This window comes from Pagrus pagrus, assembly GCF_965226575.1.
Source record: "Pagrus pagrus genome assembly, chromosome: 2".
Classification (NCBI taxonomy): Eukaryota; Metazoa; Chordata; class Actinopteri; order Spariformes; family Sparidae; genus Pagrus; species Pagrus pagrus.
Window position 1 is genome coordinate 5,977,303 of NC_140186.1, and position 27,257 is coordinate 6,004,559.

General features: G+C 43.8%; 1 protein-coding gene across 1 annotated transcript in view; it reads right to left on the minus strand.

Annotated features, from left to right (window-relative positions):
• Positions 1-464: 464 nt before the first annotated feature.
• Positions 465-27,257, minus strand: part of LOC311264170 (vasorin-like) — a 32,488-nt gene continuing 5,695 nt past the window's right edge. Inside the window, exon 2 of the mRNA XM_084364798.1 lies at positions 465-5,168. Coding sequence (XP_084220924.1) covers positions 3,050-5,161 — 2,112 coding nt within the window. The 5' untranslated portion in view covers positions 5,162-5,168 and the 3' untranslated portion in view covers positions 465-3,049. The remainder of the gene's footprint in view (positions 5,169-27,257) is intronic.

Sequence of the window (27,257 nt, forward strand, 5' to 3'; positions counted from 1 at the left end):
TTGTAATGATGAGTTGTATGAATATACTGTACAGATTACAAGACATTTCTAAAGAGACTTAATAAGCATGTTGGCAGACTTCCCAGCATGCATTGTTTCTACTGAGACCCTCATTTTTCAGTAGTTTAAAGAAAATATGTGATGGAAACTTGCTGTGAGTCTTTAATATATTTAAGGATTAAGTTATTGTTGTTAGTTTTCAGCTTTGAAATTCCAACTAGAGAAAATTAATCCAGTTGTACCTAAATCCTTTAGTTTACATAACTTAATCACATCAGTTCCTGTAGAATCAAGTTTGCATCACAAAATTTGCCTCAACTTGTTTTCTCAAATTCAGTTAGTCAGTCAGTTTTTACAGTGCACATAAACATAATATCACTGGTATAAAGCCATTCAAAAGTGAGTTAAATCACAAAGACAACACCCTTCTTGATGAGACACAAAAAAAATCACAGGCATTTTAACAATAAGTCTTTTTAATACTGTTCTTTTTCTCAGCATTGCTTTTCTGGCAATCACGTACGCAAAATTCGACATAACTGACAAACATAAAACATCAAGAAATAAAGACGAGTGTTCCCTAAATAAACAGGGAAGCTTCAGTAAAAAGCATGTTGAAAATATTTCAAAGATTTCCTGCTCCTCTCACTGTCCAAAGCAATACAGAGTCTTCCAGTTGATACTGTATATTGATGGAGAGCAGATAAATGAGCATCTGTCTCTGTGTTTGTACTGGAATACTGACAGAATGAAGAAAGTAGTGAAGCCAAAGAACGGTAAGTTGATTTTGGACAGTGGCTGGAGTGTAGTGCATGGACTCAATTATAAAGCAGGCAAGCGTACTGTAGAAGTCGAAGCAAACGCACACACACGCACACACACAGACACACACACACACACCTTCCAAGCATTCGGCTGTTGGATAACCAAGAACTGATGCAGGTCTTTTTTTTTTTTAATCCTGACTAAATTGATTACATTACATTTCACGTTTCTTCATTTTCAGTTTTGAATATAAGGCGATGTCTTGTGAGGCGAAATAGAGGCCCTTTTGTTCTTGAGCATGTAACACGACACTGCGAGATGTCAGCGAGGCTCTGCACCAATGTCGCTAAGGCACGTCTCTGTAAACCTATTTATACTTTGCAATTTAAGTTTCTTTCTCATGAAAGGAAAAGGCATAAAAAAGAACAGTAACACTAAACGCTGGTGACATTCTCAGCCCCAGACAGGAAAGAAAGAGAACAAATACATCAGAACGGTGCACTTAGCTTGTACATTTCACAGTCTGGTTGGCTGTAAACAAGCACAACAGCTTCCAAACACACAAGCAAATGATCCTTGTTGACCAAAAACACACTGGATGGTTAGAGTGGAGGCACAGAGAGCCAGCGAGAGGATGTGAGAGTACAGAAAAGCTACAGGGGGACAGCGTCTAGACCATATCTCAGAAACGATACGGTCAGCAGGGCCAAGAGGGAACTGGTGCCTAAACCTCACCGACACTCACAGCAAATTGCCTTTAAGCCCTTTGAACTTTCTTTTCTCGGCACGCGTGTGCTGCTTTATAGGAGTGGGTTCTGCGGCAAAAAAGCCTTTGAACACAGTTTTGGGAGCTTTGGCGGTCAAAACAGTCTGAGGCTTATCCTTATGTAGCGTTGGTAGACCTGGCACGGAGAATAAAGTGTCTGACACTGAACAGTTACATTCACTTGGTGAGTTCCTCAGATATATTTCGGTGAACGTCGTACAACAGCAATCTGTAGATAATGTAACTAATTACATTTTTGAGAGATATTTGATTTACTGTCGGTTGCTTTTTCGTGCTGGTCTCAAGAACATAAGCTGGTATATACTTCGGCGCTCACTGCAAATATAGCTCTGGAGAGTTTGCAGAAAATTATAGAAACCGTGATGACTTAAGCAGGGTTGTTTCATGGGAGAGCAATAAATGTTTCAACTCACAGCAACAGCAATACTGAATGGACATCGACAGCAGAAAGCGCAATAAAAATACAAAAAAAACACATGACAAAAAAACAGGATATCATGATATAAGCTTGACAAAACAGCCTTCCCGTCACGGCACAGAACAATGCAGGCGAAGTCCGTTCTAAATGGCTCTTCATTCAGTCCATTTATCTTTCACAGCAAATGTATTTCCCACAGAGCCAAAAGCTTTTGGACGTGTGGACAGAATTATGGTCGATCTGTTGACACGGCCGAATCCAAATCCACATGTGAAGATACTTGGAGTTTTGTTTCAGGTTTGATCATGTCAACAGCAAAATATGGAGTTTAGACAGCTTTTATGGTCATCAACCTACTTTACAAAATATGTTTTCAAAGTTTTGTTTCATTGCATTTTTGTGATGCGATCATCAGTCTTGTGGCAGCTCATGACTGGGACACTGTAAAGGAAAAGAAATATTTCTTTTCAGTGCAAGTTCTCTTATTTATAATCCCCACGGAGCAGTCGTAGTTGGTCGAAAACCTATTTTGTACCAGGACGCGTGTTCGAGCCATCACACATCTGCATAACTGTTCTCACCTCCGTCACTTCCTCCAGTTCATGAGCCCAAACGTCGGGGCATTGTTCTCCATACTGTACCTCCCAAATCCAGCAACAGGATTACAGCTCATTAATCTAGTGTCTTTCATATGAACAAGGAAATTAAACGAGCCATTGGTTACAGTTGTGTCAATGCAAAAAGGCACTTCCGTTTTCAGTCTGCTACTAAGACCCTTCTAGTCGATTGCACTTAGTTAAATCACTTGGTTAGGTTTCACCATCCGGATCATTGTCCCACAGTGGTTTAGCATATTTCCAATATGCTGTAATCTTAAATTCATCATTCAGTATCTCTAAAATGGTCCAGTCTGTAGTGTTATCATTTGGACAGCAAAGGATAGTAAGTGCCAGTTTTCAAATTGTGGATATCTGAAACTGGAATGAAGATGAGATTTTTAGGCACTAAGTGAGCCAAAGTGGGACCTCACAAGTCTCTCACTGCAAAATCTTTCCAAGTGTTTGTGTTTTATTGCATTTTTAGAAATATGATGGCTTTAGGGATGCCAGATTGTTATTTGATGGGCAGTGTCCTTGCATCAAGGGTACTTCATAGTCCAAACCCCCATTTTGCTGCAATAATGGAGGAGGCTGTGGAGTGTGACAGCGGTCGATCTCAGGCTGTTTGTGGGGCAGTGTACCGTTCCCCCCGTTCTCCAGACAGGCCTTTATCCCCTCCAGTTCCATGGGATCAGGATCAGCCGGACCCAGCTCCAGCTCCATGCCTGCCTTGGCCTGCCTCCTCTTCCGCACACAGATGATTGTCCCAGCCACCACAGCCAACCCCAGCACCAGTGCCAGGGCAGCCAGGGCAGGGATGAGTGTGTATGTCAGTGGGCTCTGTTTCTCCACCCTGGACTCTGAATTTATCACTGAGACCCCTTCGGTGCGAGCCTCTGTACAAGACCTTGGTTCTACAGAGATGTTGACCCTGGAGTTGATTCTCTCACCCAGGGGACTGGCACAGACTGAGTAGGTACAGTTGGGTTTCAAACCACGCAAAGTGTACTCAGGGTAGGAGGCCGGTACACTCAGGATAATGGGACGGCGGTCGGGCCCTGAGAGGTTACGGTAGGTCAACCTGATTCCACGAATGTGTGGCCGTGTCTCGATGAAGCGGTGCAGGTCAAGAAGGATAGATGTGGAGGTCACATGCCGTGAGCTGATAGCATCAAGTTCAGCGGGCGTCATAGGGGCAACTTCTGTTGTTGAAGGTTTTGGTGGTTCTGGGACCTCATCCACATTTTCACAGTAGAGGCCAGAGGTTCGTGGAGGACACAGGCAGCCGAGGTCACCCAATGGGTCAAAATTACATGTGCCCCCGTTAAGGCAGATGTTTGGTGGGCAGATGTGTGGCTCGTACTCCCCGCTGGTGGAGCTAGGGGAGACTGGAGGTTCTGGTGGAAGGGGGTAGGGGGTTTTAGAGGCGAAGGTTTCCTCACTGGGTGGAGAAGGAGGAGGAATAGCATTGGTGTGGGTGGTTTCTGGAGATGTGGTTGGCAGCTGTGGAACAGGGGTACTTCCAATGGGGGAGCCAGTCAGCACTGTTGTGGTAGGTGGACACCCAAAATCCTTGTGCTCCAGTGCTGAAAGCTTCTTCCCAGCATTAACTAGAGGGAAGTGACATCTGGTTTCCTCAGGCCTCCCAAGATCCACTTCCTTGTCTTTTAGCCAGACTGGGAACCAGGCTAATGGACACAAGCAGTTAAATGGGTTCTCAGCTGCTGTCAGACTGACCAACCTAGGGAACGTCTCGAAGAAACTCTGGGGAAAACCCTGGAGATTTAGTCCACTAAGATCCAATTCTTGAAGTCCAGTCAGTTTCTGGAAGTCCTCCGCCCTGAGCTCGCCCAATGGGTTGGCAGCCAGACTGAGCTTGATCAGCCCCTTGAGGGAGTCCTGCTTTAGGGCTTGGGGAACCTGAGTTAACTGGTTGGAGGAGATGTCAAGCTCATGGAGATTCCCCAAAGAGGCTATGAGATCCTCATCCACAGAGGTAAGCCCCAGAGCGGCCACCTTAAGGGCCTCCAGGTGGGGAGTCTGGAGATCTGAGGGTCCCAGGGCTGGGATGTTGTTGTGACTGAGGTCAAGAAGCAAAAGCTTTGGGAAATTAAGGGACGGCAGAGAGGTGAGCTGGTTCCCCTGAAGCTTGAGCTCCAGTAACATCTCTAAACCTTCAAAAGCTTCCGGATGGATGCTCTGAATGCTGTTTGCATGGAGATACAGCCTTTCCAACTGGACCAACCCAGAAAAGCTGTCTTTGGAAATGTGGGTAATGGGGTTAGAGGACAGGTCTAAGTTCTTCAGCTTGGACAGCATCTCAAACACACCGTCTGGAATCTCTGTCAGCTCATTCTGGCTCAGATCTAGCAACTGCAACTCTCCTAGGCCTATGAAGTCATCTTGGGACAAAGTGTCAATGCCATTCTGGAAGATGTAGAGGTTTTTGGTGCTGGGGACACGGGGCACAGTGTTGGAGCGTCGCTGAATGCAGAATATGGATTCTGGGACCTGGCAGGTACAGTCTGCTGGGCAGTCAGAGGATAACACCAGGCCAGATGAGAGGAAGAGGAGCAGGACGTAAGGCAGCATGGTGACTCTGAAAGACATAAAAGAAATAGAAAATGGTTGGTATTACAAGTGGGTTTTACAGTAAGAAACATGAGACATAAAATAGACTGTAAAGACTTAGATTTCATTACAGAGAAATTCAGTTCTATAAGAAGCATTTTTCTCAGTCTAATTACTAAAGCTTAATTCTATTTGCTCATAAAAAATGTCAGGAATTTTTCTTCATCCCTTTACAAACACATCCGTACACTCACATTCAAGCATGCAAGCGCAGACATAGTGTGGCACAATACAATGGATACAAGGACACTTTAGCCCCATCAACAAACCTTAGCTTCCACACACACACGCATATAAACAAACAGTAACACTGAAGGCTTCAGCGTATTGAATTTGCGGTTATACATCCTTGATGAGCAGACACCCCAGGGATCAAGGCCTACCGGGCAAGGCGACGGGCTAACACAGCCCACCCAGGGTGACCCTTTCTGGGGTAAGTGAGAAACCCATTCAGCCTCTTCTCTGTGTTTATGACACAGTCTTTAGCCCGTGAAAGCCAGTCTGCAGTCATGCAGCTGGGCGGCAGCGCCACACGGCTATTACATACAAACATACCCAACGCAAATATGCTGTGAGTGTGTCGGCACAAACACACGCGCGCACTCAATCACATCTTCTGACATATGTGCCGAACCTCGTTACCAAAAACTCGGGCGCCAGGCACAGGAATGCAGAAAATTGTGGGGCAAGAGGGACTATTTGGTGCGGTATGCATGTGTGTATACAAAAGAGTGTATGTGTGTGTTCGACGGAGAGGGAGAATGGAGTCGGGTGACTTGCAGTGACAAACAATCCATCAACTTAAAATTCAGATGTAGGTTAGATAAGGCAATGAATGTGTGTATGTGTGAGCCTATGTGAGTGCCAGGCAATATAGACACTATCTTTCTTTTCAAAATATTGTGCTTTTCAGGAGGTTTCAAAACATCCATGTGTATATTTTGTATCGTGATTATAGCCTTAAAATATTCCAATATCATTTTAAGGGCATAACGCAAAGTCCTACAATGTAAGTTGAAATCTTTCTGTCGACCAGTCAGTGTTGAGACAGTAAGTTCACCTAGATACCAAGTGTCACCTCATGACCTTGATTGAAGGTAAACAGTCGCGATTAGTGCACAACTATCCAAACAGCCCTGAAAGGGATAGGTGGATCAAACCTTCTGACTTTCCCTACCTCTTCCCCTTCTTCTACAGCCCCCTCTCTACCTTAAGTGAAAATACAGGCTGTGTGAAGTAGTGTGGAGTACAGCCTCCTTAGTCTTAGAAACTCAAACTCACTCTTAACCTGACTTCTACAGAGTGTATGTATTTTCTTTCTTTTCCTTCCCTTGTCATGTTTGGTGCATTGACGGTTTTCTCACTCCATGGGTCGACTATCCACGAGTTTCTATCCACATTACACGAAGAGACACAGTGTTGTCGAGGTATCGCACCTTTGACTTATTCACCGCAGAAAGAAGAAAGCCCTTTCATTTGGAGACTCGAGGTTTCATTTGCCTACCATGAAAATCTGCTTGAAATGGATAAACTCCAGGTTGTTTTTTTTCATTTGAGATGAAGCGTCTGGTGGAATGTTCTGTATGTTCAAATTATATCTCTGTGTCACGGGATGAAGTCTCGAGACCGAGACCTTCACTCCAGACCAGTTGGAGCCTAAAAAGATTTTTTTTTTTTATTTCATCATGAGGCTTATTCTGGAGGTTATTACAGTGCGAGACCGTCCAAGAGGCTCAAAGACTGAAACCTGATAGGGAACCTGGCAACAGCCAAAGCCAGAAAAGATTCAAACAAATGAAACTTAATAGACTTCAGAGGAGTTTAAGTATAGAATCGCAGCATTTAAAAAATAAAAAACTGGAAAAAACTCATCTTTGGCCTTTACTGATCACTCATGCAGTACACATCTCTGCATCACCCCTTTGTCTTCACTCTCGTCTCTGACCTGGTTCGTGTTAGTCAACTCTTGCTCTCCTGCCCTTTCCAAGACTCCCGAGGTGGAAGTTGGGGAGAAACCCAAGATGTTTTATTAAAGTCAGGAGCGCACCTCCGGCCCCATGCCTCCGTTCCCGTTCTGCCCTCTGTCTCCTCCATTTATCCCCCTCGCCTCATAACACACGAGGTCAGAGCCTGTCAGCTTGGCAGGAATTTGCAATATTCCCTCAAAATCTGTCTTTATTAAGCACGAGGGGAGAAGTGGAGGAAGTGGAGAAAGGAGGGAGGATAAAGAAGTGACTGTTGCCAAGAGGAGCACTGATGTTCTGCTGGCACATAAGAGTTAAACACACAAGGTTTTTTTTTTGTTGTTTTAATAACCAGAACTGGGACTTTAAGAACAGCTAATATAAACCAGAAGCTATCAAAGTTGACAATCTTGTGGTCGGGCTTTAGTGGCAAACTTGACAAAAGTCCCGTTGGTCACATGACGGACTAAACAATAAGCCAAAGAGTTTTAATTGGTTGGTCTGCGAATACTAGTCCCTCAGCATGTTTCCAATGCTTTTCTTTGTTTTATAGAAAGTAGCTACAATGTACAGACACAAACAAGCGGCTGGTAAACAGGCAAAAGAATGTGGTGAAATAAATCTCCCTCAATTTGTCCTGTCATGTTGTAAACCACAGAGCGATGTGTGATCTCGGACTGGTTCTTCAGTTGTATAAATCAGCTTCCAATTACAAATCTGTTGATACTTGTTTGGACAGTGTCTTTCTGCATCTGGGCCAAAATCCTGAAAATGGCGGGAAAACGGGCATGTCTTACACTGACGGATAATTCTTAATCCCAAAAGCAGCACCCGGTCAGTTGTCAGGGCCCTGGGTCACGGGATAATAATCTCTAACCCTTAAAATGAACCTGCCGGCGGCCCTGCTGCTGAATGGAAACCGATCAAAACACATTTTCTTTGCCAGATGTAACAACTAATAAAAGTTTACATAAAAACTTAGTGATTAAAATTAAAAGCTGGTCGAGCTGAAAAGCTGCTCGACACAGCAGTTTGAAACAGCCTGCTGCTGAGTTTGTTTAACACGGTAGATAATAGCATGACAAGTGTTGAAAATGAAGCAAACAGCATTGCAGAATTGCAAAGATGAGATAAAACTTTATTAATCCTGAAGTAAATTCTTGTGCTAGAGATTGCTTTTTCGATTGAATCACTTAATAATCTCCTCCTGAAACTTTTAAGACAAACTTTATTAAAATAATAATGTGTGCAAAAAGAAAAACAAACTTCTCCCTCATTGAAAAATACCAAATCTTTGAGTTGCATAATATATCCTTTCATTATTTATAAAATGTCACTGCTGGGCATAAAATGTCGTCTCCACATCACACATGACGCATAGTGGAACATGACCGGCTTCCCAAATTACCTGCAATCTCTCAAAATCACACACTTGTCTTATAACTTGTAACTATCTTCAAGTGTTAATGTGACAGTGTGAGATTTATTCTGTGTCGGGATTTAAACAATGCCTGGCTTCACGTTGCTTAAGTCACCAAACAACTCTGTCACATCAGCCAGAAGAAAAGATCTGTCACATCATCATCTGCATTATTCTTGCTAAGACTGCACACACGGACACAATGAAGCAGCATACTCCACTGATGACAACGTCTGTCTGTGACAGGGCTTATGACTGCTTTTGTTTGAGGTGCATGTCTAAGTGTAAAGATGCTCTGGTCCTGATCCGGATCTGTCTTTGCGTGCAGTCTCTTCATGTTTATAGAACAGTAACAGGGTTATAATAAGAGCTGCTAGTCATTCCTCTGAGGGTGCTGCTGCCAGCAAACTGGCATTAAGTGAGTAATTTGATGACAGAGACGGAGAGGAATGAATGAAATATGAATGAAAGAGTAATTATGTTCGAGTTAAGAGCGGAAGGATCTGCTTTTGACGATTCTCACAGCAAAATTAAAGTGAACGTAACAGGTTTTACCCTTCACACACATCTGGATATATTCTTGATAAAACTCCAAATCCCGAGTAAACACTGTACATGTGGGCTTTGGCTTTGTTGTTCCCAAAGACCTGTGTCGGGACTTGCTCTCCAGGTAAGTCCTCCTGACAGCACGTTTCAGTTGCAGCCTCTCTGCAAGTCAGCTGGATGTTGAGGTAGAAACACCTTCAGCCACAGCGGACGAGGATTCAAACCTCCATATCAGCAAGCATCCACCCTGCCGCAGCATCCTTGTTCAAGAAACTGAATCCCGTCTCGCCTCGGGGTCGCTGCTCTGCAGCCGAACCTGACCTCTGACCTCCCTGTGGACGAGGGTGGGACAAGAGACAGATTTCCTTCCAAGGTCAGAAAATGTCTTGCAGTTCTTTCTGTCTTGGCTGAGGCGATATCATCTTCAGCTGGTGATCTGTGAGTTACTCCTCCAGCTGTGGTCACTGTCAACTCAGTTTCATTTTATTCTTAATGTTTCTCTACAATTCAAATATCTTGTGGATGCATTTCATGAGTCAAGTTTGTTTGTGAAAGACAAATTGTCAGAGCAGAAAGTAACTCGCTGCTTCATAATTTCCTCTATTCCTCCTCGAAGGAGGGACAGGATAAGAAGAAGTGAAGTAAAGAAGTGAAGAATGAATTACAGCTCAGTCTGTGCATGCTTATTTTAAGCACTTCTTTCTTTTTAGGCATTTTGGCTCTCTTCTGTTGTTTGATACTGACCGGGGCACCGAGATCACAGAGCCAAGAATCTGCCATGTACCGTATCAACCACAGCAGTCAGACACGGGGAGCGTTACACTGCACTCGAATAACTTGGAGTTGCAAAACCGGTTCTCTTTGCTCTTTTGTGAATTCATGATTAAATGTGACACAGTCGCTCTGCTGTTAAGACTTCATGGCAGTCAGTATATGCTCAGCTATTTGTATGAGTGGAGATAAGGACGCACGATGAAAGAGAAACATGGCTGTCAGAATGACACGAAACAGGTCAACACGCACCCGAGACCTGCGGAGAGCCACGGACACACACACACACACACACACACACACACATTCCTGCACATGTTCACACCAGCAGACACACACATACACACACACACAAACACAGCGTCTACAACACAGCTGGATTCTGTTACCCACAATACACTGCAGCCATCTCTCACTGTGAGACAGAATGAAAGGCCCACATAAACCTTTGTCCTCCCCCGTGATAACAGAAAGGTAGAGAGAGGGAGAGGGAGACTAATAGATAATGAGTGTGAGAGGTAAACTGAGAGGGAAAAAGAAATTTGGTGTGTTAATAGCTGGTAGCTGACGACGATGCCTCCATTCATCCAAAAATCTGCCGTAAACAAAGCCTGACGTCTGTAAACTTAAAGTGTATGACATAAGCCAGATATGACCGAGGGAGTCCAAACCCGACTACTGCTACCAGACTGTTATACAAGAAGAATTAAAGGATAAGTCTGCCTAACTGCAACTTGGGTGTTATTTTTGTGAGTTCGGTCAAACTCTTTCCAAGAACACTACTGGACTCCAAAGCGGATCATGGGATGGCAGATTTGGCTTTTCAGGATCATTATGTAATAATATGTAATAATGTGGCTCTTCCACTCTCTTGTTAAATTGCCATCACGTGCTCCCAACTTCATCTGGGACACCCTGATCATTTTTAAAACATAATAGATTAGTAGTAATTTTCCAGTAGCAACAACGTCGTTGTGTTGCCTGTCATCATGTCATTGTGTTGTTTTGGCGCTTCGTTCCTTTCAGGGCTGAGCACAGAGACATCAAAGAAAAGCAGCGTAACTCCTGTGGTTAAATCTTGCCAGGCGAGGAGGTTTGGTATTTTTCGTAGGAACACTGGTGACAAAAACAACAACAGATAAAGGAGACACAAAGGGAGCGGTTGGATTCGAGGTACAGTTCAGTTTCCCCCACCGTGGCTCTAAGTCCGGCTAAGACTGCACGAGTGTCCTGGGGTCTTAAAAGGGTCTGTTGGAGTTTTGAATCACAGTTTGGCGACACTAGCTAGCTACTTATTAATACAAAGAGCAGTGTGAATCAAGGCATGCTGCTTTGTTGTGCTTTACCAGCTCACCAGCTAACAGCCACCGGTTAAACCAGGTAAGGTTTAACTTTTAGATTTAGTATGAATGAAGATTCAGCAACTGGGTTGATTATTTCTTGCCTCAAATTTGCTCAGACACAGATTTTGGCTTGAAACTCGACTCACTGCTTGCCTCCTTCATATAAAGAAACCCTGTTATTCATGCTCGAACCATAGACTTAAAGTCAGAGTATCAAACCCGCCCCATATCAGATACACGGCTGTGATTTGCCCATCACAACTCAGGATGGAAGGGGAATCTACAGTATCTGAACAGGGACAGGGGTCCAGATGCATCTGTTGGAGCGAACCAAACATGAGCTTGCATGCTTCAGTTCAAACACACTGATGCGTTTTCCTTTTTCCAGTTTAATGGACTACGAATAAAAAAAACTGTCAAGCACCGCTTACAGGAAGTTAAACTACCAATAGAAAATCCAATGAAACGGATGCACCGCGTTGAGTGAAGTGACTGCAGCGATGACCTTAAAGCGACTGAAGTGAACTAACAGAGATATCCAGGATTCAGGAAAAGGGGTGAGGAAAGGATTTGGAGGGATTAGGGGAAAGGTGAGGGAGGAAGGAGGAGGGATATAGTCGGGAATGAAGGTACAGAGAAGCAGAGAGGGGATCATAAATTGTGTTAGAAAGTTGGTCCACCGGGAGATTACTTCATTTTTCGTGGATGAAAAAAGGGGACATGAGTTAATGGTACAAAGCTTACCTCAACTCCCACACCCCCGAAAAACTCCCCACAGTGGAATATCCTGTTACCTCATGCCTGCAAAGCTTTCCAGTAAAATCACTTTAACAACTGCAGACCTTCTAAAACTCTTAGCCCCCAAAAGCTGTTGTATAAGCAGATAAAGTATTTGCGGTGCGTACTATATATGTGCTGTGTGGGAGGTGTTGTTGCACTGGGATGTGTCTGCACACGCACAAGCGAGCATATCTATGGAAATAATAACTGCATTAACCACACACAGAGTAACGATGTTGCTTTTCACGCTTGTTCTCATCTGGCGCAAACTTTTTCTGATGGTTGGCTTGTTCTCGCAGTTATGAAACCAAAACAAAGAAGTGTAACAAAGTGTTCACTTCAGCCTCAGTTGCTTCGAAAACTCTTGACCTTTAACCCCTGTGCACCCCAGAACATCTCTACATCACACACAGTCGCCCTAAAGCCTCCTCTCTAACAATAATAACAGAACACACTACATCACAAACAAAAGGCCGGTTCATAACCGACGGTAATCAGATGCAGAAGATTTAGCTTCAGGTCAGCTAACAGCTCCGTGAGGCTGCACTTCATTAAACAAGGCAGTGGTTTGAAATGTTCAGGGTTTTTTACATTTGTTATAGTTGTTGAGATTCTTCAGTTAAAACCAAGAATGTCAACCTCAGGGTGGTGGCAGCACAACATTACATGCACCATAAAAAGCCATTAGAAGACCCATGAATCTGTGTGCAAACGTCTGTGCCAATCCAACAGTATGAGTACGGTGGGCAATGACACACTGCACAGGAAGTCCTGATACCATTTTGCATGTTAACAAAAAAACAGGTGTTTACTTTTGGACTATGGCCCACCATTAAGTTTCCATTTAGTTAACACCAGAAGAAAATAATCCAACCAATAATCCAAAGAGCTGCTGAGTGTGAAGTTTTTATGACATGAACCAAACAGACGGCGAGACATCCTCGACAACTTACTCATCGTCTGAAGCAGTTAACACCTGGGAGGTGACAACTGCTGTCTAGGATTGAGAAAAGTGTGATTAGAAAGAAGTCTTGCAATCATTAAAATAAACCTGACAGAGCTGCGTTAAGGGCTCATCGTGTCCTTCACCAACTGCAGCGAGGCCAACGAAGCCAAACCGACTCTTGACTCACAACAGCAGAACACAAATATGTTCACAACACAATGTGAAAAGAAATGACAAATCAACATATTAGCACAAAAGCTCAGTTTCACACACAATCTGCCTTCCTTTCATTAACCTCTCTCTCCAGCTGGACTAGCTCTGTGCCTTGAACTTCATTTGGGCAAAATACACACAACCAAACACGCACTCACACACACGCAAAGGAAATACGACCAGTTACCTCTGGAACAAATTAATAACACGTTGTGTAACATGCCATCTCCTCCTGTTATTTGAAACCACCTCTTCAGGCTCTGATCACCTGCTGGATTGTGAGCTGATTCGTGGCACAACTCTCCTCCCTGCTCTGAGCCTTTTTTTTTTTGGACTCTGGTCTCTCTGTCTTGTCTCTTTTGTCGCATCAACAGGAATAACTTTCCGCATGCTGAACAGAAAAGCTCCTGGACACAGCCAGACGTAGTTTCACATACAGTACAAAGCTTCTTTAGCCTCCATGTGGAGGTCAGAGGTCAGAGGTCAGAGGTCGCAGGTCACAGGTCAGGGTCGGGGTCCAGTGTCTGCGTCAAGAATGCTACAACCATGCTGACACATGTAGTCGAATAAAACTGTGATAACTTAATCAATCAGTTGACAGTTTGAGAAGATCAGCAGTAATCAGCATAACTGTTGGTTTAATATAAAGTGAGCTGGTCACAGGATAATAATCCATCATGATTTGACAGCAGCCTCGGCCCGCTCCGTTGATGGTTTTGGCTCATGTGGCTGCCTTTACGACGCCTGGGTGCTGTGGTGTCTCACTCAGGTATGGCAGAGATGCCGGCTATGCTGCCGCTGCTATGAACGAAATGCAAAGTGACATTAAGGTGTGCTGTTGCTGCTTGTCAGACCTCAACTATCTCCTGTAGGTTTGCGAAACTTTGCTGTGAAGAGGTCGATCGCTCGCCCAGCAAAATACCAGATCCTGCCCGTTGGAGACAGGCAGGATGATTTTGGTTTCCTGCTGAATTCTTTCCAAACTGCGGTAACAAATACCTGATATTAGAGGGGTGTGTGATAAATGCTGCATTCGATGTTGGTATTTCAGTGCCGGGGTTCTGGCATTGCTCCTGCTGGCTCACTGAATAAAACACAAACGCCACAGCACCATTAGTGAAGTTACTCGTTACACCGGTGTTGGCGAGCCACCAACCCAAAGCGTCTGCACCTGAGGATGAGACTCAACAGTCAACTTCGTTTCTCCAGAATTTCTGGTCCAGAGCAAAACAAGAAAACAAGGAAATAGACGGGATGTAGCAAGTTTAGACATTGATTGTTGATCCACAACTCTTTTCATACCTGATTTTTCTTTGTTTAGTTGTTTTTTTTTTGTTTATATCACGTCTTTTGTCTCGCTTTGGTCTGAAATCTTGATGATGAGTCAGAGGGATTACTTCTGTATGAGTCTATACAATGTTTTTTTTGCATGGTACACCTTTACCAAGTCAAAATATCCATTGTTAGAAGGCTCTATTGAACAAGTCTTGGGTCTTTGTGGTGTTTTATCCCTGTACGCTGGCTGTTTATTCGGTGTTGCAGTGGTGCAACCATGTGCAGCCTCTTCTGTAGTCGTGCTGGTGAAGGAAACACGAACTGATTGGAATCAGCTGCTTCATTCATGCTTTGTAATCATTGAGGTCATCATCAGCTGCTTGGCGGCCAGATGAATAGTAGCATTCAATCATATTCATATAGGGCTGGGTGTGTGCGGCAAAACTTGTCACTGTAACTCCGTTGATTTCTTCATGCCTGTGTTTTACTTGCTGCCACGGCTCCTTTCTGTATTGTTCATTCAACGACTTTAACTGATTTGAATGGTTATGAATGAGTTTATTAAGAGGGTTCAGCTCTCCTGGCACAGTCCTTGTTGCAGAGGCTTTTGGCTACTGTTAAAATGATCAATACTGTGATTTAAATGTCTTTGACTGAAAGACAGTTTTGCTTGAATTCAATGTGTTTGCGCGCCAAGACTCATTATCTGTATCTTCAGGGGCTTACAAATTGCATTCATACCTGGTAAAACACTTTTTAATGCTTTGAAACCTCTCGTCAACAGACGTGTGGTTTTCTTTTGCTTTTTTTTGTTTACCGTTGCAAACTGTTGAGCGTAGACGTATCCTGTCATCCGAACGCTCGTCACGTGCACGCGCAAAGATCTCATCGAAATGATCAGCTACAGGACTATTAAAAAATGTCTCCTGGGAGCGTTTTATTCAAATTTCTCCACTCACTTTCAACAAGAGACGACAAATCTAATGCACACATATAAAACGTGACAAAATGGGTCAGTATCATGTTTGTGCATCATTGTTTTTTACCAGATTCATCATAGTTGCATACTGGTGTACATAAAACTGGTCAGTCACCTACCTTTAATTGTGCACGCACAAACATGAATGGAAACTAAACTGTACAGGAAGAGGAATTAACTAGCCCGGTTTGGCATTGACTTGCAGCACAGTTGGGCACGCACCTTTGACCCAGGATGGCTTTTGGTGACACCGGTTTGTCCACTGAAAAGTATGAACGCCAGCGAACGCCAGAAGAACAGGAAGGGCTTAATGCAGTAACAACTACGGCAAAAACAGTCACTGAAGGTAAAGGTCGTGCGTGTGTGTCTTTACACTCCGCTGGCTCTGAGCCCGTTCTGTCTGTCAACAGCTGAAAATAAGCATGTCACCTGTACTCGCCTTCACACAGGTGTGCCAGCGGGAGACTTGCAGTGGGAATAACAACAACTCTCAAACATGCCAGCTGTTATCTTGTCGTTCCCTTTAGTATAAAATAGTACACATTTTGTTTAATCCATCCCTGAAAAGTACATTTCAGTAGTTATACTTAAAAAAATCAGAGTGATGAGTACACAAAGTCTGGCAAGTTTCACTAAAAGCTACACAAAAGATTTGTTTTCAGTACAGTGTGAACGACTCTAACGTGTTAGCTTGACATCATTTTTCTACAATGGAAAGTCTATAAACTGCAACAAGCAAACTTTTCACCTTTTAAACAGTGGAGTGTTGTTTCCCCCTCCTCCCTCTCTGATCTGTTCATTCCTGCCCTGCCATCACTTGTCGCTCCTCTTAATGAGCTGTTTACATCTGGAAACGACATCTAGCCCGAAGCTGAGATGCTTGCAGAAGCCACAGAAGCAGTTAGTGTTCTTTCAGCAAAAAGCAAAAGGTTCACAGAGGGTTTAACAGGCCTTGTTTTCCATGCAGTAAACCACCCTGCGCTTTCTTTTACTTGATGCATCCTGCCATCATATCAGCTTTAACTTGTCACTGCTTTCCATTTCTTTATCTCCTGCCTTCCGCCATCCATCCATCAATCCATCTATGCATCCATCCCTCCTCCTTCCTCCAGGCCTGATTACTGACTGATGATCACCTGCGGGACTATTACCCAATAGGGGCCCCTTCATGCTTGTTAAGCCCAGCTGTCAGTTACCAAAGTGTGGCCTCTGGCAGGGTACAGGTTGGGCTGGACCGTGGGGGGACGAGTCGGGGTGGTAGACGCCTCCCTCTCCAGTTTGTACAAGTCTCGACAGATACTGTACCATGACAGCTTTTCTGTACTTTAACAAACACTGAACCTAGTTCTGGTTCTGAGTGACATCTTTCTCTCTGTCTCTCTTTTATCTACTTACTAGTCGAAACGTAAGACTGGAAACTCATGTTAAACTGGCAATGGACAAGTTTTTTATGTTCAGTAAATGTTGATTGCACAATGTAATAAAATAATGATCCAAGGCCAAAGTCGTGACTAAAACTTCCTTCACTTTTGTCTGCAGCTGGCGGACAAACCCCAGGGAACTGGTTTGTGTCTGTAGCTTTGATTTATGGACAAACTGTAGCTTTAACTGTGCGTTCACTGTGTTAAAAATGCAGATCTGTGTCAGGACGCAAATTCAAATCTCCCGGGTGATAGTTGAATGCATTACCTCTACACCCGTACTTTTCACTTTGCTACAGACAGGATTAGGGCTGCAGCGAATAGCTGAAGCTTTCTAAGCCTCATTCATAACGTTGACATCCTAATTCTGAATCAACATTATGAGTGAGGAGAAACGCTGTGCAGCATGCACGTCTATTTATTCTGTTTAAGCCCTGCACTTCTGCACAGTCGCAGAAAAAGATTAGGCTCCGCTTACATTATTACTACTTTCTTGTGAAACTAGATTCCAGTGATGTGCTGTGGAGGATTATTTCTGACTCGTGTGATCCAAACATTTTTCCCCTTGGGGATCAATAAAGTATTTCTGATTCTGATTAATCATTTCCAAAAGTCACAACATTCACAATGACATGTTCAGCTTAAATCCATATTGGTTGGTGTTTAGCCTTTCATTAGCTCTCCTGCATGCCAACGTTTTTGACACAATTAACAAGGCATCTTTCACATTTTAAGCACGTTTGATGCCGACAAAATGTACTTAAATTGTGATCTTGCTAAATTTGTATCTTGACAATGAACTCCTACTTGAGTTTGCCACATTTTTATTAAAAATATATATATATATTTCGAGTTTATTCAAAAGTTTCATGTCCGTCATGCCATAATATTTTGTGAAATTATAATTGTCTGTTAAACCAAAAGGAAAAAAAACCTTCTGTTTCTTTCAGAGGTCATTTGCAGGATGTTTCCAGCATCTTGCATTGAATTATATGGAGACTTAAGTTAACTGAAGCTTTGCCTGTTCATAAACATTACACGACCGTGTCCAGCTTACCTCAATACAAAGACTGTGCTACATGCACTGTAGTGTATGTGTTATAGATGATATGATCATTTTCTCTTCAGGACATGAACATCGCGCTCAGACCTGATTTCAGACGCCACCACAGCCTCGGCCGTGAGCTACAACGTGCATGCTGGAGCAGTTTCTGCACGCCGTGTTATTATCATGGGACTTCTGCGTCGACCCAAACCAACTAACTAATTAGTGCTGCAGATTTACAGGCATGGCCGACTCACGGCAGGAAAAATCTGCAACAATTTGCGCCGTTATTCCCAATCACACGACTCCAGATCATATTTGTCCCGTGCAAACACATCTCCGCACCGTGAACGCTGCCTCTGCTGCACCCGCTTAAATCCCTGTCCAGATGCATGCACACACACACACACCGACACACACACACACACACAAGCTGAAACAGGCCCAAAGACCTCTACCAACCGTCCCCTGCTGCTGGATCACCTCATTAACCCAGTGTTAGGTCAGGGAGTGTGGACGGATTTACTGCCGAGAGACGTCTACAGGAACTGCCAGCAACACACACACACACACACACACACACACACACACACACACACACACACACACACACACACACACACACACACACACACACACACACAGAGACTATAATTTGATTATAATTGGCAAATAGGTTCCCCTTGAACACAAAATGAACACAGGTTGTGAGGCACAAACAGTTAATGTGTGTGGATGGAAACGTATCCCTGATGTTGTTTAGTCATTTGTGTGTGTGTGTGTGTGTGTGTGTGTGTGTGTGTGTGGGATGGGTGTTTACTTTGTCACTTATCTATTTACTTAAACTCCTGACAGATCCTTTAAAGTAAACACACACACGTACACACACACACACACACACCCACTCTCAGTCTCGTCTCTGCTGGAAGGGGAATCAATTAGCGCAAACTGAACTGCGTGTGTGTGTTTGTTTGGCTCGGTTAAAGCCAGTGACCTCGGCTGGTTCATGACCCAGAAACAAAGGCTGCATTTTACACAGAAAGAGGAAAAAAAAAAATCTGATTTTTTAACCCTTCGCGGTGCCGTTCGGAGCCATGCCTGGCCCGTCTGCTCCGTCACGTTTACGAGGCCAGACCTGATCCTGGCCATTATTTTCACAGTGTGGGAGCAGCTACAGACGCGTAAAATGTGTCCTGGGAGGGCGACTCCGCTGAGAAGCCTTTGTGTCTGCAAGAACGGGGAAAATATGGAACTGATTTAAAGTTTGGACAGAGTTCATCCTGCGCTATTTGAGCAACGTGCTGCTGCCAAAAAGCCCCCAAAAAACTGTTTTCGCGCTGAAATCGTGTGAAGTTTGTGCAGCATTTACTACTTTCGTTTGAAAAACTCGCTCGTGATTACAAACCATCACTGACAAATACATGAAAAAAGGAGAAATCTTATCTCGAAAATATGGTTGATGTTTATCCAAACTTACAAAGAAGTATGAGCTGATGAAAACACACACACACACACACACACACACACACACACACGACACACACACACACACACACCAGAGTGCGTATCATCTTAACGGACCATTAATCAAGCCCAGGCTCTCTCTCTCTCTCTCTCTCTCTCTCTCTCTCTCTCGCTCTCTCCGTTTGCACTTGCTTCACTATCAGCGATGACAAACAAACTTGAGAATGTTCAACTGAGATACAAAACAACTTCTTCAAAGTTCTGAGTCATGCGATCGTGAGTCGAAACTGTACTGGTGCAGAAAAAGCAGCTCAAATAACCCTATAAGTGATTAATGAACGGGGTCAAAGGTCACGTTCACACTCTGTCTTGCCCCGTCTGTTTGTTTTTCTTTCAGGGTTTTTTTTTCTGCCCCTCGGTTTTGAGATTTGTTCTTTTCTCTCTTGCTTTCATACTTTATTGGTGTATGTGTTGTTTTCAGTGTTGGGTTTATGAGACTATGGGGCTTTGCAGTGACTTGCTAAACACACTTCCAATGAAGGTTGAAGCCAGCGGGGTGGCTTTAAGATGCCCTTTAGCTGGAAGTGATTGTGAAACAGTTTGGAGAGCAAATTCACAGACAATGAGATCACATAATCAACAGTTAATCAAAAGGGTAATGTGAGACGAATTAACACAGTAACGAGGAAACTGATTCATAAAAGAATACAGTCAAAGTGTGAAGTGTTATGACGAGGGCATGAAGGGAGCAGATTGAAGATGCCCGTCGATATATACCTGGACACTGCTCTGAGGAACACACACCTGTCTACATCAGTGTAGCTGAGGTCGAGCAGGTGAACAATTAAAGGTTTCTGGGAATCAACATCGCAGAGAACTTGTCGTGGTCGTCACACATCTCTAAAGGCTAAATTTCGGTGCAAAGTCCTTGTCAAGTCTTGCAGAGAAGCAAAAGAAAGCATCCTGATGAGAAACACCACAGTCTTTTCACCCTGCTGCCATCTGGCAAAAGATACAGAAGTGTCCGCTGCTGCAGCACCAGACGACGGAGCAGCTTCTTTCCACAGGCTCCTGAAGTCGTCCTCCATGTTTTTTTGTGCGTAGCGAACGACAATGGGAATATTGTTGTACTGAAACCGAAACGAAGGTTTGAATTGGTGGCGTCAGTCAAGTCAAACGATCCTCAACAGAAGACGTCAATAGTGACAATAAAACCAGTAAGAGTAAAAAAAAAAAAGTCACCACAACTATTCACAAGACACTGCTGACCAGTACCAAATGAAAAAGTTGTGCAAACTTGTTGTTGTGTGTGTCAGTACATCCTGCAAGCCTCACTGCACTCTGTGTAACTGCACCCTGAAATGTGAAGCAATGGCGGACGACACGCTCCGCCACAGACCGGGCGCTGACACACGACTCTGAAAAAAAAAAAAGGCCCGAGGCTCGTAGGGGATGTTTGGAAAAGGGGACGGGGGAGATAAATGATGTGTTTGTGTGGACGGATGGCGTGTGTATACACACACACACACCCATGCACAGACTCCAACAGAAGCCCCCAAGTGACCTCATTTGATTTTGAACTGATAGCATGAATAATGGTTTCCTTTATGGAACAACTGTACTGTTCAGTGTACAAGATGACTTGGCTGTTTTTATATAGTTTTGGTCACAAAGTTTCATTAAAATACACAGAAACTGACGAGAGATTAAAGAGAGTGATAAAGTCACAAATACTTGTAAAAGCCACCAGAATGTTGTCAAACTGTTTTTTTAAAGCTCGAGGGAACAGTTGGATTTAATTTGAATGTTTGAAGTATTTCTGAACTTAAATGAGTTGGGTTAATGCCTCTTTGAAGATAATATCTGGTGCGTTCGATTTCATGGGAAGATGTTTGAGTTTGAACTTAGCCGGGCGGCACGCTGAGGCCGAGCTGAACAGCAAACGGGACGATCGAAACGCGGTGAACGTTTTCTGAGCATGTGCAGTTCGGCCGCGTTAATCGCAAGTGTAAATCTGTAAACGGTTGAAAATCGGACGGATCTGAAGCGATTTCCTCGCGTTAACTTCGACCACAACAGCCGGGAGTAAACACACAGGTATGCGTGCCATGAAGTGCAGATGTGTGCACAGAAGTAAATCACTTTCCTTTTCGCCGCTTACATGTTTTCACACGGATCAATCACAGCTCGACTGCAGGTAGTCCACTAAAAAGAAGTTAAATCCTTCCCAAACTTTCCATAACCTTGTTGATTAGCAGATCTGCGCTACATGAACAAACCAATACCAATGTATTGATCATACATTTCCTAAAAAACAGCATGGTTAGCCACAGAAATGCTTAAAACAAAAAGTTGGTTAACTTCTCTATAGGCTAAGCTTTTCTTCAAGCTGCCGATTATGAAAATACTGCATGTCTGTAAGCACACTGGAAAAGCAGTGACAAGTTAAAGCTGATATGATGGCAGGATGCATCAAGTACAAGAAAGCGCAGGGTGGTTTACTGCATGTCAAGCTGTCAGGACATTATTGAGCAAACTTACGGTTTTCACCCCACGTCCACTGGTATGTGCTTTCTCAGCTGTCCCGAGTGCCGAACCCTGATGTGCTCTTACCCCATCAGTTTTCTCTGTCCTGGTCAAGTTGAGACTCACTCTAATGAGGCAGAGACCATAATATGAAGAAATCCATGTAAAACAAACTTAAGTTAATGGTGCATTTGGTCATCTATCACTTTTTAACAATTGGCAAACTACAGGAATTAAAACCACCTTTTGTGTAACGCCTCACACACACACACACACACACACGCAAACCTTTCCGTCCATTTGAATAATGGCAGCAGTCGAAACTTTAATGAGCAGCCAGTTTAGTGAGAGCCGGAAGTCTCTGAACTGACCAGCAGCTCAATCAAACCCAACACAGATATATTATGTTCATTTTCTGCTGTGAGTCTGTGAAATTGCTCCATTAATCTTTGCAACCTCAGTTTGTTTAAAACCTCCCATCTGTTCCAATGAGAGCACCAGTCTGGTGTGTTTTGGCCTCCTCAAAGGTACAGAGGAGTGTTTCTGCAGCTGACTGACCTGATGACTGCTTGTCTTGGACTCGTATCGTGTCTGTGTTTATGGAGAGTCTTGGTTTTGCTAGCAACCATCGCTAACGTACTGGTAGATAACACATAACAGACACAGAGAAATAAAAACTGACTTCTCACTAAAACTTTAGTCCAGCAGGTATCAGAGTACAATAGTGGAGCCTTAACTGAATCATTTGTTCCCCATTTAATTACTTGAAATAAGAGTTTGTCCAAACTAACACAACAGAAACACTTATCCTGTAAAGTATGTTTAAGTTACAGTACTGCAAACTCAACATTAGACATATGTTTGGTGGCCACTACCTGAAGCATCCACACTTTTAGCTGAAAATCAAAATGAAATGGTAGACCTCATTAGCCCATTTATATTGTTCATGACCTGACAAGTTTAAAAAGGTGTCATTTGTCAAATATGACCAGCTTTCGAAGGCAGCTCCAAAAACACAGCGAGCAGCACACCACCAAAGTAACCAACAACTGTTTCCCTCAATCATTAGCTAGCTACACTGTAATTGGCTCATGGCTCAGTTAAGCTCAGAGCCAACCAAACTGGACTGAACACGTTATCCAAGACCGACTGAGGTCAGTTTGACAACAGGGGATACAATACAGAGGCGATTTACAAACTACATGGGACTATCAGACTATCCCCTCAACACATTAGGCTACAGAGACGTCTCTGGCATAACATCACTGTTGTTATTCACACTCATTTACATTTTTAAATAAAACAAAATTCTGGCCACATCTTACAAATGACTCCTTCAGCTGTTTACTTCGCTCTGCATTCACACAGCGGCATGTGTGCAGCTAGCTGCTCGTCAGCAGGAAGTAAACAACTAGCGCCAAAGAGCGTAGCAACACATGTGGTCACACAATGTATTCAGTCATTTGAGGGCAGTTGAAAAAAGCTTCTAGCTTGATGCTAACTCCTTGCTAACTAGCCAAACTAGCAACAGCTTTGTCTAATCTCAGTTTCATGGCAGAAAAAAAAATGCAAAATGCGGCCTCACCCAGGCTCAAGACCGGGAAACAGTTGGTAACGGGTGATAGCATCATGGTTGGGTATGAAACGGTCATTCTTGAAAGTACGACTTCAAACAGCTGTTGTCGGTAAACACTGTTGGTTTTGCAAATGATTGTGTTTTATCTACGCTTTACGCATTTGCACAGCTTTTTGGGAATCAGGGTGACACACTCACGCACACTCAGGCCAACGCTATCCTCTCCTCTTTCCCGCCAGCGTGCATCAAAAGCTGCTGCAGCAGAACTTTTGATCAGCTTGCCATCTCTTTGATGTGGCTTTCACTTCTCCTCTGTGAACAAGATGTCCAAATTAAAAATACCACAGACTCGCCCACAGCTCCAGTTTGCTTCGCCGGGTTCAGTGGGCAGAGGGTGTGTTAAAACAAAGAGTGGCGAGTCAAGTGCAAAGCAATTTAGAAATGATGTGTCATCTGAGGCAGCGCTGGCTTAAAAGAGCCGGAGGGAGTGTTTATAAAAATTGTAAATGACCTGCAGATCAACCTGATTTGTCTATTTGTGCCTCTGTCTTTTTGGACTTTTGACCCCAAATGTGACCAAACAATAAGCTTTTTGTCTTTTTCATAAAAGAAAGCTCAGTTTTTGCTGAAAACATGCCATGTGCAAATGATGAGGGAATAATGTGCGCCTTGTCGACCAAAACAAACAACTTTATGTGTTCGTACTGAACATTCACGGCCGTCTGAAGTTTGTTTGTGGACATTGTTTGCTTAGCATAATTATTCTCAGCTTTCTGCACATTTTAATATTTGAGTTCCTGTTTTACAGCAAAGTAAACAGAGCAATGTCGCCCATAAACATTAAAAATATGTCGCGTTTGCTTTTATTTTACTGCAGCACCAGACAGAGCTGTTTAATGTACAAAAACACTTTCACTTCCACAGTAGTTTTATTGGGATAGTTTGTATTATATGGATCGTTTGGTCAGTCCCTTTGATCCGTTTTCTTCCCCCCCTCATGATTTATTGACTTGTTCGTGTTTGAATGGGCTCATTGTTGCCACAGTGGACACAGATGTTGTCAGGCTCTGACAAGAAAAATCTCAAAGCTATATAGCGTGTGTTAAACTGTGTTATAGACGTGTTAACTGTGATTTATTTCATTAAAAACAAAAACAATCAATATCACTTGATAGCATCCAGGTAGTTAGCTGCACTGAATCTCTACCTACATTACTATTTATTATTTTGGCGCTCCTTCATCACAGAAGACCTTAAGACATCTCCGCTTTCGGTGCCACAAACAACCCAGATCTCTGACAGTCAAAGCCGAGCTGAGTGTTGAAATCGTGACCTTCACTTGCTCTCGTCGTGATAAACAAGTGAGTAACAGTGGAAAACCCGCACAAGCCCGAACACGCCGGTTTGATCTGTTTGTCTTTCTGCGGTGGTCCGAGCATCATCAGACGGGTCGGCTCGGCGCCAACTGGAACCGCGATGAACCGCAGAACATGCTGTCTTGTGTGGTACTCGCTCAGCAGGGCAGATTTCTTGTCGGGTACGTTAGACAGATTCAGCGCTCTCCCTCTCCTCGCCTGTGTTTCTTCTGCTTCGTCAGTTTCTTGTCGAGGACCGCGGGTTGACTGATCCCCCCCCTTTGACTCCTGACCTCTTAATCCCCTGCCAGCTGCAGCGAGGAGGCCTCCAAGGAGGACTGTGTGAGTGTGTGTGTGTGTGTGCATGCATGTGTGAAAGTGTGTGTGTGACAGAGAGAAAAGGAACTGACTATGCAAGAATCAGTGGAAGAGTACAGTATGTACCTGTGTTGTTTGTTGAAATCAGCGACATATCCTGAGTGTGTGGGCGTCTGTCTTTACATGCGTGTGTGGATCGGGGATTGGAGAGTATTGCAACAATAGTTGGCAACAATAGCCGCTGCAAAAAACACTTCAGGCTATTACCTCCCAACACAGTGTCTGTAACCTGTAATCCGTGCACAAGGTGACGTTTGTGCCAAGAACAGATTAATCAGATGAATGAATTTGTTGCAGAACAGGTGTGATGTTACACCTGCAGCCGAGGCTGTGATTCAGCCGAAGGTTGTACTGTTGCACAACCTCTTTTAGGCCACAGGGTTCAATAACAGCTCTTGTCTCATTAAGCAATAAATATCACACTTTGTGATCTATAATTTAGTTTAAATTCCCCCATTTGAAAGGGAGATCTCTCAGCAGCCTGACTTTCTTTGGAAACCAACTGGAGTCTTTTATTTCAATCATCTCACCCACCTTTATGTCCTCGCACTGCTACTAATCCTAATAGTACGAGACTTTAAATAACATCTCAGTCTAGTCTTGACTTGAAGACTGAAGACATCTAACCAGAGATTCAACCGACCAATCAGCCAACAGCTCAGTCCAGACGTCCAGAATCAAGAAGGAGGAAATATCGAGCGCTGACGTATTTCTAACAATGTTATCCAGACACACCATCATCTAAACTGGCAAACTGGCAGTTAGCTCACAAGCTACAGTCATTTATCAACTAGCCATGTTATTTACTGAATTTTAGATTGTTATATTTCCCGTACGTCTCTGAGTGGGTGATAAAGTAAGTACGTTTTTTTTCTTTCTTACGTATATCAATATTACGTATTGGAAGAGATACTGCTGTCTTAATAAATGACCCTGTTGGTATTTGTTAAATGACCTGCATTAACTTCACAACAAAAATATTTACAAGTTGAAACACAGACTTGTTGCTGCACAGACGCAGGGTTTACTGCACAACAAAAGGAGACTAGACGGGAACGTGACACCACATGTGCACCTGAATGCCGACGACGCACACGAGAACAAAACACATTCCCCAAAACTTCCACCTGAGGCGACTGCGGCTCAGTGATCGACGTGCTGCACACGAGCGCGGACTTCTGCTGCACACGTCCGCGAAAACCAACACTGCCGGCCAACTTCTGCTCGTCGAGCGGCTTCTCTCTTCACCTGTTGTACCTTCAAGTTGTTCGGGACATCGTAGATCCAGACCTCCACCCTTTGAAGTGCTTTGTGAGGCCCTGCAGGCCCCCGGGCCAATGTCTACTTCCAGCCTGTGTGAGTGTGTGTTTAGGGGGAATGAGGGCTTTTGAATGGGGATGAAAGAGTGTGTGTGTGTGTGTGTGTGTGTGTGTGTGTGTGTGTGTGTGTGTGTGTGTGTGTGTGTGTGTGTGTGTGTGTGTGTGTGTCTGTGCCCTCAGGGGAAAGCAGGAGAGAGGGGCTCAGAAAAGGGGCTGTAAGGTGGGGTTCCCCTAATCTACAAGCCCACCCCCCCCACACCCACACACACACACACACACCAACTCACTCACCTCTGCTTGCCCTCAGGTGGAGTTATGGCTGCAGGGTGCAGGATGGAGGATGGAGGCAGGGGGATGTGTTATCTTAAAGACTTGAGACAGATTAGGTGTCGAGTCAGAATATGAAAGCTTTCTGTGTATACAGTCCCGGCTCCTCCGGGTTCTCACACGGCAGGAAAAATGTCTTCAACACTGAGTTTACAGGTTTGTTCAATTAATTAATTTTTCAGATTATGAATTATCTCAACGATTTGTTTCATCTAGCACGATTTTTAATGGTAAATGAGATGTTTGACACAAAAAAACACAGTTCTTTGTTAACGTGAGCCCTTTATATCTACAGAGGGAGAGGGTCCTCCAACATGGAGTCCGCCATGTTGTTTCTACAGTAGCCCAGAAGGGACAAACCAGACACTAGCTCTAGACAGGAGAGTGAGGCGAGGGGTTGCAACCTCGA